This window comes from Rhamphochromis longiceps, linkage group LG12, assembly GCF_057381845.1.
Source record: "Rhamphochromis longiceps isolate RC_006_pf linkage group LG12, R_longiceps_female_GT1.1, whole genome shotgun sequence".
Classification (NCBI taxonomy): domain Eukaryota; kingdom Metazoa; phylum Chordata; class Actinopteri; order Cichliformes; family Cichlidae; genus Rhamphochromis; species Rhamphochromis longiceps.
The window spans coordinates 10,164,746-10,177,771 of record NC_140568.1 but is presented as its reverse complement, the minus strand read 5'-3'; the positions used below and the strand labels follow the sequence as shown (position 1 = coordinate 10,177,771).

General features: G+C 37.7%; 1 protein-coding gene across 1 annotated transcript; it reads right to left on the bottom strand.

Annotated features, from left to right (window-relative positions):
- Positions 1 to 1,320: 1,320 nt before the first annotated feature.
- On the bottom strand, positions 1,321 to 12,536 carry LOC146656915 (uncharacterized). The gene is made up of 4 exons (XM_085425934.1): positions 7,314 to 12,536; positions 6,202 to 7,149; positions 4,934 to 5,087; positions 1,321 to 2,426 (listed from the first exon to the last, which is right to left on the bottom strand). Exons 1-4 carry the CDS (start codon positions 7,504 to 7,506, stop codon positions 2,294 to 2,296), a joined length of 1,428 nt encoding a protein of 475 aa, XP_085282060.1. The 5' UTR covers positions 7,507 to 12,536; the 3' UTR covers positions 1,321 to 2,293.
- Between the last annotated feature and the right edge of the window lie 490 nt (positions 12,537 to 13,026).

The following is a 13,026-nucleotide window of genomic DNA, read 5'->3' as shown; positions in this document are numbered from 1 at the left end:
ATATATATATATATATATATATATATATATATATATATATATATATATATATATATATATATATATATATAAAATATTACTTCTGATTTGCCTCACTTCTCCGAGTCTGCAGCTCAAGGTACATTTTCAATGCTGTACTCAAAGTTTGCCCAACATATCTTATGTAATGAGCTGGGATCTGTGAGTTAGTCTTGTTCAGAGACAAATCCAGTGAAATATGCAGTAACGTATTTTAACAGCGCACATCACGTATGATAACGATGCTCTCTTGTTTCATTAATGCCACTTGCATCTCTGTTTTTCATTGCATTAAAAATGAAATCAGACTTTACTATTAACACTACTATGCTGATTACGATAACCTGGGATTGTGTATAGAACAATATTACTAACCATCAGTACATTTTTACATGGTCGATTGTTAGTTGTTCCATTCCTAATTGTGACACTAATGCTTTATGACTAGTATTTTGATGCTTCATCAGTTTTGGCCAAGCAAGATTTGGCCTGTGCAAAATCTACATCATTTCCCAGTAAACTTATTACCCAAGGTATTGTTGACTTCATCCAGTTCAGCAGCATTGCCATGTGTATAGTTAGTATAATAGAACTGGCTGTCATTGTCCCCTCTGTGCTCATGGTGTTTGATTGGTAGGCAGAAAGCCTCTTTAAGCCCATACATTTATACTGTGCAATATTTTTTAGATGACCAGGGGAATGATGCCTGTGTGACTTCTGGTTCACCTCCTGTCCCTGACTCAGTTACTAAAGGTATGATATAAATCAGATGCCATGTCCATCACTAGGCACTATGTGCAGTTAACACCAACATCATGTGGTTAGACATTATATAACATATAAAGAAGCTGAATGTATTTTGTGTTTACCAAGCAGTGTGATGAACTATCATGTTAATGAAAACAATCAAACTTTAAATTTTATCAGGTCTACAGTCTATTTATTATCACACACAATTTGTTTAGACAAGTACCAGCTTGTTTTCACAGTTTTGAACACCATCTCTACCTACACTGTTAGAAAATCCTCCGTCAAAATACGGGAAATGTCCTGGTAATTTTCTGCCAGTACATTTTCTGTTTTTCTACGGACTATTTACAGTAATTTCCTTCAACCCACAACACGGATGATTCCGTAAATTCACAGTATATTCTCCGTACCATTCACGGACAGTTTTGTTATTTCTAATACGGATAATTCCGTAAATTCACAGTATATTCTCCGTACCATTCACGGACAGTTTTGTTATTTCTAATACGGATAATTCCGTAAATTCACAGTATATTCTCCGTACCATTCACGGACAGTTTTGTTATTTCTAATACGGATAATTCCGTAAATTCACAGTATATTCTCCGTACCATTCACGGACAGTTTTGTTATTTCTAATACGGATAATTCCGTAAATTCACAGTATATTCTCCGTACCATTCACGGACAGTTTTGTTATTTCTAATACAGACAATTCCGTAAATTTAAAGTATGGAGAGTTCTCCAAAACCCTTACACCCCTCCCCCTCCAAAACCAAACAAACAAAAAAAACAAAATCATATTCCAAGGATTTAATAATTTCCATGGGGTGCTTAAAACGACAATACATTAAGATACATAAATATTACATAATGAACAGAGCTTCAAAATAGCACCGCTATGGACATTTATATCACAAATTCAGTTTCAGTCTGATGTTTCTGAATAACATGGATACATAAATAACAGCTGTAAATGGCAAATTACTTCAGTAGAAGAAAATCAAGCCCCTGCCATTGGTAAAAATGTAATTAAACCTATTTAAACAAGTCAATGAAGACCAATAATCTGAAACAATCAACAATGTGCAAAACAATGTTTTACAAAGATGCACTTTAAACAATAAAAGAAATGTTATGTGAATGTTTTAATACAAGGTACAAATTTCAAGAAATAACCACCAGTAGCTCTAAACCAATACAAATGCTATAGTGGTTTCATTGTGAACATTTACTACAAACAGATCTCTTATGCTATGTTTTACCAATGCAAAACATGGGAATTTCATCTAGCATTGTTTATAAAATTGCATTTTTTTGTCCATTTCAAAAAGCTGTTTAATTCTTGCTTGCTATTCAATATGAAACTTCAAATATATGATGTACAGTTTAGGGAGATAGCAAGCATGAAGGAGAGAAGACCGAGTTCCATGTGTACGTGAGTGCATCCTCTCAGTACCTTTGTCCATTTGAATAACCTACTAAAAGCAGCCCAAAAAGTTCCAGTTTGATTTCCAGTTTCATTTCAAATTTTCCAGGGATTTTCAAAGTTGTTGAGTTCAGACAGGAACTTGAGCAGTCTCGGTGGAACGTGTAGTTGCTTCATTCCCTTCATCTCAGCCTTTGACCCTCGTTCTGGATTTATTCCCAGGAACACTCTTTAGGAAATAGAAAATAGTTTTTGATTACACACTCATAAAATATGAATGAAAACTACAGGCTAATGTATAGGCTAAGCTACATACTTAGGAACTACATACTTAGGGAAGATAGTAACTTTAATCACCGCCGTGCTCTGTGTCAGTTTAAGTTTGCCATACAAAAAAAAAAAAAAAAAAAAAAAAAAACGCCCACAGGATTATTTGTTTATCCATTTTAAAACCTATCAAAAATCATACCCAAATTTCATACATGCGTGACAGCGTGAGAAGGAAGAGTCAAATTACTGATTGCAAGAATTGCTTGAGGGGTCAAAATTACCAAAGCAGCTAACTCCAGTCTTCTTTTCATTAAGATGAAAGAAACTGATCCTCCACAGAACTTAATGTTGTCAAGACAGTTCAGCAGAAACTCTTGATCTCTGCAGTCAAGTTTGATGGGCATATAAACCTGGATGCCATACAATCTGAAGACTTAGAAGACAATTCCCAAAAGACAAGCCTCCCCAGACGCACTGTGAAAATGGTCATGCCATGGAAACTAAACAAAAACCTAAACTGGAAGAAACTAAACTATGACAACTGTGACTCGAAATGGAGGAAGGAACACAGACAACCTGACAAAGACTGAATGAAAACACAGACTAAATACCCACAGGAGGTGATCAGGGGAAGTGGAAACAATATTAATAATCCAGAACTGAATCCAAAATCCTGCTCCTCACATACAAGGTCTTAAATAATCAGGCCCCATCTTATCTTAATGACCTTGTAGTACCATATCACCCTATTAGAGCGCTCCGCTCTCACTCTGCAGGCCTACTTGTTGTTCCTAGAGTATTTAAAAGTAGAATGGGAGGGAGAGCCTTCAGTTTTCAGGCCCCTCTTCTGTGGAACCAGCTTCCAGTTTGGATTCAGGAGACAGACACTATCTCTACTTTTAAGATCAGGCTTCAAACTTGGAACACCAGCATACTTGATGATGTCACAGGTACAGAGTTTTTACTGCCGTCCCCTCTTAATTTAACTGTGATTAATATGTTATGAAGCTTAATTTTAATCTCAGCCAAACCGATTTACTCAGGAACAAATAAAACACTGAAATAAACCAAACATTAACATTTCGAAGTTATCTAAGAGACTTCTATACCATTTTTAACCTGAGTAGTTAAAGACTGCGGGGGGAGGAGGGGGAAGGGGTGTGTGTGGCTGGGAGTCTGCTGTTCTTGCTGGCTCTAGTAATCCTCGACCTCCCAGCTGGTGGGAAACAGATGTCTCCGAAAACATCGGAGAATATTTGGAAATCTGGTATCTTGATAAATCGAGCAGATATTTGAAGCTTACACAGCTACATTCTCGCTTGAAAATAACTTGAAAGTTTGTTTTGTGACCCAGAAAGATTAAGTTTTTAGCCATTCTCCTCCACCATTGCTGCGTTTGGGTTTTGGACCAAATGCATTCTGGGATATTTAGCTGTACGAAGTGCACACAAGTCACCACCGATGCATGCTCGATAAAACAGGTGGAGCAAGAACCCATATGGGAATTTTTCGTAACTTGAAAAGAACTTGACACTTTTGCAACATAAGAAATCACAAATACAAAAATAAACTCAAAATGCTGGGTCACAGACGCAGCCCCTGACTTGTCTGTCATAGGGTTCTGCGACATGACAACAATCTCATATCCCGATATAAGACATTTATCGTCCTGTCAACGATATAAATCACAAAAATGTAATATTTTATGTAAATTCTGTGAATCTCGGGCAACTCGACTTGCGTGAAGTGTTTCCAGCTGGGCGTCCTTTACCTGGAGTCGAGTGTTTTAACCGTTGCATGAAACTATACATTTTTAGACAAGTTGTAACGGCCACCATTTTCTTTCAAAGTTTGAGTCTAAGGTTTATTTTTTAGCACCTGACGGCTCTTTTTTTTTTTTTTTCTTCTCATCTGTAAACTCTCTGCTTACACTTCACGTGATTCGGTTTATTTTGAAAAGTCTCAACAGGATCTTGAGCTTTATTGTGGAAGGTTTACGTGGAAAACAAACAAATGGACAGCAGAGCCACACAGTGGTTTTACCGTCATTGTTGCTAACGACAACACGTAAAAACAGGCGTTTGTCCGTCCATGGTGTGGTTATATTAAATATAAGAGAAAACTTTAAGAAATTAATATCTCCGCTACAGTGACCATCAAAACGATGAAAAAATATTGCTGTAAACAGTTTATTTTATGACACCACAAAACAAACGATAGAGTAATAGGAAACAACAGATGTTTTTGTATTGTCATCCGATATATCCAACAACCCTAGTCTGTCACATATACTCTGTGTGAACCTGAGCACATGAAACTGTGGTGTACCTGCCAGGTATGTTGTTCTATAAAGACATCAGACCCTTGTGCTATCCTCAAGGATTACATTTCTAACAGTTTGTTCAGAATCTCCAAGACTGTATCATATACGATGCTGCTCAACCAGTGAAAAATCAAAGTGCTTACCTTTGAATGAACTCCAGGGTAAGTGACATCTCTTTTGGGTATTTTATGTTCAAGACATAAAACAAAGCAAAAGTGTACGCCAGAGCCACAATAGGGGAGTTGATGTGGTCGTTTACAATTTCTTGGTCAACAGCTACCTTGAAGTGCTGGTCACCTTAAAGCATAAGACATCAGTATTACTAAAGACAATCACAAATGCCCATATACGTTTGCTTATTAGGATGCCATTAGTTGCGACCTAAAACAGCGTCTTCTTGGGAGTTCATGTTAAAAATATACATCAAAACAACATTAGCCGTATACTAATATCATAAAAACAATGACAACCAGGTTAAATTCCACAAGTGTCTCTTAGGTGACCTGCTCTAAAACCTTTAAACATATTTTTTAAAATCCAACTTCACGGATAGTATTGCCATTATTTTTTAGAGTTGGTATCTGTAATGTAAATTAGCTTTAATAATATAGCATTTCATGCCCAATCTGTATAAAAAAAGTGGTCTTCATAACAGCCACATGTCAATTGCTATGTCATATGCATATGACCATGACTAAAACCAGTACTTAAAGGAAATGTGGCATAGTTTTTACAATAGCTATGTGTATGAATAACAAGACATGCCTATAACTTAGTTAATTAAAATAATAGCAACAATAATAAAGTAATACATTTTTTGGTTTACATGCTTTTCAGCAGCACAGGACCAAATGTATGAATAGGTGAGCAGATGACATCAATCACAACAGAGATGAAAACGTATACCATATAGATATGACTAGACCAAGATGAAGATAAAAAACCAACACAAAATGAAAAAAACCTAATAACGATATTTGAACAACCTGCTCAATTGAGATCTCATCTATAGACCATTCCTGTTACCCAACTCAGTGCATATGGTTTTGACAATGTTTAACTCCAGTTTGTTCATTTTGACACATTTGGTAATATTCGTCTTTAGTTCTTCTAAATTATTTAAAATTATACTAATTTGGTTGTCTATATACTGTCTGAAGACAACCAACCCTCTCAAATCTAATGCTGCTAATGCATTGGATGGTAATATTCCCGGATTTTTAACTGGAAAGTGTGTAATATAGACTACAAACCCATAGCAAGTATGCAGGGGGTGCATGGGATGCTCAGTCCATCAGCTGTGCAAATCTGTTGCTGTAAAATAAAACACAGAAACATAGGGAATGTCATTGTGAGCATTACTTGGGCAATGCAATTGATTGGTCTGCATTTAGTTTAAGGCATTTCATGCAAAAGCACATTTTATGTTTGAGTACATTAAGCCGGGGGGGGGCTAAACCCACCTCATTTTGGTACATAAGATGGTGAGGGTTTTCCTTGAAGTACTTTGCAATTCCAGCTATCAGTGATAATGGACCTTCCAGTATTTCGATGCCTTTTAAGTTAAGAAAGTCTTTTATGGGCTTTTCTTTGATTGTTAGTTCTTCTGATAGCCTTGTTTGAACTGCAAAGCCAAGGAGAGTCTGTGTGTGCTCAAAAAGGTGGACTGCCTCAAAAAGGAAGGGCCACTCATCCACTATTTTGTTTACAGCAGTTCCTTTGTTTATAGTTGCACGTTGGATGCAATATGTTTCAGCCATCAGTTTTCGAACAGATGATTCCTGAAGACGGTCAGTGTTGAAGGCTCTTTTTAACTCATCTTGCCTAATTTCTAGTTCTTCTGTGTCCTCAACTGCAGGCTGCCACTCAACACATCCATACCAATCTGAACATGTAGGCTTCTTCTTTCTGGCTTCATCATCTGCCATTTTCTTTGCTGAGCAGACCGTTAATGGCCTCCTAACATTTTCAACTCTGTTTTCTAGCTGTATAAACAAAGACTCATATCCTGTTCCAATGACTTTAGTTCCACTGAGCTCTCTGTCTTGAAAAGAGAAGGGATATTCCTGCACAATCTGCCTTGCAATCTCTCGCAGCTTTGCTCTTCCTGGTCGTATGTTTTCTTTACAGAGGACATCATCAATAATAACACGAACAAGTTCTCTTCTCTCCTTAGGCTTTGGTCTCTTCTTTTCCCTCAACGCAAGCATGAGGTTGGGAGGCATTTTGTGCCATGGTACAGCATATGGCTCACAGGGTAAGGAATAATCCATGGGACCAGGAGTTAGAGATGATGTTTGGGGAAGTTTGTCACTCTGTGGCAAAGGTCTTGAAATGGAGACCAATCCAACTTGTTGCTCTATGAAATACACAAATTAATATTAGCTCAGTTTTTAAAGTTACTCACACACATAATTTTAGTCTCAACAATCTGGGGAAGGTATACACAAATCTATTCATAACTTTGCTTTGGTAGCAGCATTTCCTTTGGAAAAAGAATTGCACACACACCCCAAGACTTACCGACACTGAAGGCCTGAATCAGTCTTCGACACTGAATGGGTGGTAGAATTCCATCGACGTCCTCAATCCTGACAAAGTTAAGGTCATCTACACTGTTTACTCCAATCACTTCCAGTCGAGCCATGAGTAAATCCATGAGATCATTGCTGAGCAATGGCATAGCTTTTTTAACCAACTCTTTTACTAGCTCCATAGTGGCATATGCTTAAGCGGGAGGAGGGACCTTGCACCTTTCTGATAAAAGGAAAGGGGAGAAAAATCACCAAGCTGGTCAATATTTTTGCAAATGAGCTTATCAGAACAAATTTTCTCAAGTTCATAGACCCCAAGCTCAGGCACCCAGCTGGCATTTTTCTCCCTCAGCAAAAGAAGGACAGTTGTTTCATTTTTAATAACAATGCTTACTATTTGTCCTAACTGTAGCTGTCTCTTGGTGTATCTCATTAGGACAAGGAAACCATTCTCATATGAAGTACCCCTGACTTTAACTTTATCTGTCACAACTGAGTTACTTGAGGTAACTTCAAAGTCTGCAACTGCCGCTCTTATGCCACCGTCATACAGATCTGGATAAAATGTAGTTGAGTTGAAAACCTGAACCTGTGGACTGAACAGGCCACCATGACTCTGATAAGCCTGGTACAACTGATGTCTATCAGCAAGAGACTTGGTCACATTTTTGAAGTTTTTACTTGACCTGATGCACCTTTTGAAATAACTATGCTTGCTTTCAAAGCGCATAGTCCACGTATGTATGAGTGGACCAAACTGTAAACTCAAATCAGCATAGTGAAGCAGATAGTGGTGTTTTGGTCTGAGATTTACATGTGGGAATAACTCCTGCCTCATTTCCACATACTCTTCGACGAGTACCTTCATGTATGCAATCTGCGACTCTGATAGCATAGGTGCACAGACAAATTCAACCAGCTCCCTCAGAAGAAGTATAAGCAGCCATACAGCATTGTCAGCATCTTTAATTCTGTCATGCACCAAAATGGGTAAAAACCTCAACAGCCACCTGTTCTGGGCTGCATGGCCTCCAAGCTTTATTCCCTTGTTGGAAATGGCATTTGGTTTGTCACCACTTTCACCAGAAAAAGATCCAAGTCTGTCATTTAGTGACTCATAGCTGAACCACTTTTTTGTTTTTATTAGGAACTGCAAACATAGTGCTATGTCATAGTCAACAACACCTTCAAAAAGGTCATGTGCCAGACATGGTGGCAGTCCAGGCTGACAAACATGAAAGTTAGATAATCTGTTGAAAACACTGTTGCCTTTAATTCCATGATGCATTGTTACATCAGGGTGACTCTCCAAAAAATCCAGAGACTCGTTATATCCAACAGGATCTCTATGCATGGCAACTGTGAGTGAGTTAGACCTAAAGTCATCTTTTGTAACAAGACAATATCTACAGAAATACTCACAAGAGCTGAAATTTTCTGTAAACCCACCAATCATGTGGGAGCCCAGGTTATCTCCCATTATGCATGCAACAGTACCAGTATACAGCTTGCCCTCAAAAGATATGCCTTTTAACTCCAGCTCACACAAGTCTGACACAAGTTTACTGAAAACTTTATCCACACCAAAATATTTGCAGTCTTCCTCTAAACAGAGCAGTACCAACTGTATTTGGTCAATAGCTGATCTGTGGTGTGTACATAAATTTCCCAAGGTTAAGTAGACAGCTAAAATTTTGTGCTTTCGTTTGGCAGATCCAAGAGGGTTGGCCACCTCAAAGGAATCTTGAAAAAGCATCACCTTTAAAGAATCTGGATCTGAAGAAAACATGGCATTAGATTTAATGACATGCCCATCTGTAATATCACAGATTGCACCATCAGCAGCAGAAACAGAATTAAAACTCTGTTGAACTGCATTTCCCTCTTTCAGCAATGCAGTGAGGCTTTCCAGAACTGGAATGTAATGATAATGCCTCTTCTGCCCATTATCATTGTACCCAAGCTTGACTTCCACAGGGTGAACATAGTTATAGTGTGCCTTGTAATACTGCACCCTTCTATGGTGTGTAGATAATGAACCATTTTCATTCAAGGTTTCGTACATAGGACTCTGCTTGTAAACAGTTTGCTTAAGACATCTTAATGTCTCAGCTGGAACACCATACTGTTCAAGTTCTTGAGACAAAACATCCATTGTGTACTCCTGCTGAATATCCTGAAGGGTTTTCATTTCATTTGCAATCCCTGTAATTGTAGATGCTGGAACTAAACACTTTGCCTGCAATCTCAAGAAAAACAAAGCTAGATTTGTTGTATAGGCATCTTGAATGTTATGATTCGCAACATCAGTGCTTTGGGCTGCATCAGTCACATCAGTGTTTTCAGTAACATTTTCTGTTACATGTGCTCCTTCACCTAGTAAGGGCTGTCCAACTTCACATATATGTGCAGGTGCTATCTGGGTGACAGTCCACCCTCTATGACACCTGGAAATGTGAGATGAAAAGGATGTCTTTACATTAAAAGTTTTTGCACAATTACCAAAAGGGCAAGTTACACTTAAACCCTCTTGTATGTGACCACTTAAGTGAGTCACAAGCCTTTTAACATCTGCATATTCTCTGTTGCAAAAATTCAACAAACACTTTAGCTGCACAGACACATTTCTGTTCCAGGTTTGTCTGGTACTTGTATCTTTGTGTGTCCGTGACATATGAACAGCAAGGCAGCTGTATGAGGAAAATCTTCTGCCACAATCTTTATGGCCACACGAAAAAAATACATTGTTAATGTGTCTGTGTGATCTGCAGTGTTTCAGGTATTCAGTCAAAGAGATGCACTTAAATCCACAAACATTGCAAGTCAACATAACTGAATAAGGATGCACCAATCAGATATCATTCTGATCCAAACACTAAGAGATGGAACAAATAGTCATTGTAATATGTCAAACTACAAGCCAATACATTTAATTCAAGCCTGTTTCAGTGTTTAACTTGCCACATTTCAGTGGCAGCTAGTGCGAGTTTCCCTCCTCCCCGCTCTCACTTACACCGGAGCTCAAAATGATAGCTTCCTTTTCAGTTTCCAAAGGTAACAAGCTCACATGGCCTTGTTCCAGTTCTGCCAATGTTTGTTGTTGCAAAAATCATTTAAGGCACCCACTCCACAGATCACAGCTGTCCTATGGAGAAAAAAAAAATTCAAGATCTTGAAAGAGCATGTTTTTACTTAAAAGGAACTTTACCTTTTTATTCAATTATTAATATCCTCAGTTTAAATTTTTTACCAAATTAACTAGATAAGCACCAAGTTAAAAAGCATACCAAAGTTAATTAAATGGTGTCATTAATAAATGCAGTCAGTCAATATAAAACCAAGCTTCATATGGGCTAAAAACCAACCAACCAACCAAAAAAGACACACACACAAAAAAAAAAAAAACCCAGTGCAATCTGTAAGTAAAAAAATAAAATAAAAAAAAATCTATGCATTAAAAAATGGATATTTACTCTTCCTACTTTTCACAATAAAAGTCCTGCACAGTCATTGCTGTACTCTGGTTATATGACATGTGACTATTGTGGTTATATCAGTTTTGGACAAGTATCAGATTTCATTTTTTAATTTCTTTATACATTAAGGAATATACTATTTTCCCTTTTCTCTTAAAAACATCTGTTAAGCTAAAATTGTGTCATTAAGAAAAAGCATGGGTTACAAAAAACAAAACATTTGTTCTATTTAACAAAATAAAATGCAGAAATAAGTGTACAATATTAGCTTTCCCACTGCTAGTGAAAACTGTTTTCTTTCCAAATAAATCTCTCACTGAACTAACACAGCTAATCCCCCAGCATGTTTGTACTCTATTGTTACCTCGGCCAGGTCCGCGGCTCTGAACCGTGGTAAAGAGACCTCTGGCTAAAACGTCGGTTCCGTGTCGGGCTCGTAGCTGGTAATTACCTTTATTGTCTGGGTCAACTTTGCTAGCTAGACAGAGAGAGGCGCTGAAGAGCTGCTACAACGGAACTTTCTTGTTTCGGAGGCGGCGAACACAGTGTACAGTCGAGTCTTCACAGCCTACTTACAACTGGGCTCGTTTTTGGCTGCAGTGGTTATTATTGTAATTATATGCTTTCATCTTCTGTTTCTCGTCGGTAACAACTAGTACTTATCGACTCTCCTCTTTCTCCCTTCCTCGCGCTCACTGACGCGCGCACACACACAACGGGAGGGGCAGTCCCACACATTCAAGCACGGACTACACCCCCCATCGGGCTATGTTCTTAAAGGGCTATGCTTGTAACACTCTGCTAATATTGTCTTCATGTTAAATAATTTTTTGAATAATGTTTTTTTTAAAAAAAATATTTAAACGTCACGCCAATATGGGCCGTAAGTAAAGGTGACGCGAGCTGCGAGTTTGAGACCCCTGACACACCTTAATGCAAGGTGCATTTCCCCAGAAACATGTCAGTTGACGGAGCTAGCAAACATTGTGATTGGCCTTTTAAGCACAGTCTATTTTCTGCTTTTTCCCCCGCAGAGTCTTTAAATTCATCACCAAGCGGATAACAAATTATTCCTCATCTTGGGAATATTGTTTGCACCAACTGTAATCTCCAACTAACCAAGCATATCAAACTCCCATTAACTCATTAGTTAGCTAGAAGGCCTACATTTAGCAAAGCATAAACCATACGATACAGGGAATAAACTTACTCATACCATAAGCATTTATTTATACGAATATCTGTCAAATAAAAACTGGTGATTATATAGCGAAACTCTGCCTAACAGCCAAACAAGCGCCATACACCAATAGAATTAAATATAAATTATTGTTACTTCAAGATTACTCAGCAAATTCTTCGATGTGGCAGACACGAACTGACCATTATTAGGACAATTTTCAACAAAAAACACGTAAAATTAAGTCTTTTAAGATATACATTTTAAAATGTGAAATACATATTGGATATTTACCTGAGAAAGATGCAAAATTGTCTCCAAATCCCTGCGCATGAAGATGGCTGCCTTGATTGTAAATTTTCCCGCTTCTTGTCGATTCTTACTCCCAGAATGCAATGCATAATTAAAGAAATACGGAAAAAAACCTGTGAAAAATCAAAACGGAAAATTCCTTCATAGAAAAACGGTAGATTGTACAGTATTTTTACGGATTTTTTTTACAGTGTACAAGTGCATCTCACATGATCTTTTTAAACTTCAAATTTGTTTTGTTTTATTGAACAGGTTTACGTGTTTCATCAAGGCGGTGTGTGAAGAGACCATGGTCTGAGGAGGAGATGGGAGCGGTGATGAAACATATGAAGCCTTTTATTGAAAACGGTATCACTGTCACCAACCAGCAGTGTCTGAAGTGCAAAGAAAAGGAACAACCTATCTTGGAGACGAGATCTATTCAAAACATTTGAGATTTTGTGCGCAACAGAGGACTGGCCTTTAAAAAAAAAAAAAAAAATGTTAAACACTAAATGCACTTTTTGACAGTCTGAGCCTTTACCTTTCTGGGCCTGATTTCAAGGTTAGTGTTCTCCATTCAAAAAGTATGTAGTTGACTTCACTGTGCTCACAGGCAGTGTTTTGTTTTGATGTGTGGTTAGCCTGAGTCTTTTAATGCCAGGATTCACTTTTATTTTCCTTCAATAATTGTTACAATGCTGTCCTTTTAAGGAATTGATTATTGAGTTGGTTATATTAAATATAATTCAGTA

What these genes read in the sequence shown, in the direction of transcription:
- LOC146656915 (XM_085425934.1), bottom strand. Translation starts at nt 7,506, where the DNA reads ATGGAGCTAGTAAAAGAGTTGGTTAAAAAAGCTATGCCATTGCTCAGC. An exon ending in GATTCAGGCCTTCAGTGTCG is followed by an intron (nt 7,150 to 7,313) that starts GTAAGTCTTGGG and finishes TGTATTTCATAG; the next exon opens with AGCAACAAGTTGGATTGGTC. An exon ending in CAAACATAAAATGTGCTTTT is followed by an intron (nt 5,088 to 6,201) that starts GCATGAAATGCC and finishes TTATGCTTTAAG; the next exon opens with GTGACCAGCACTTCAAGGTA.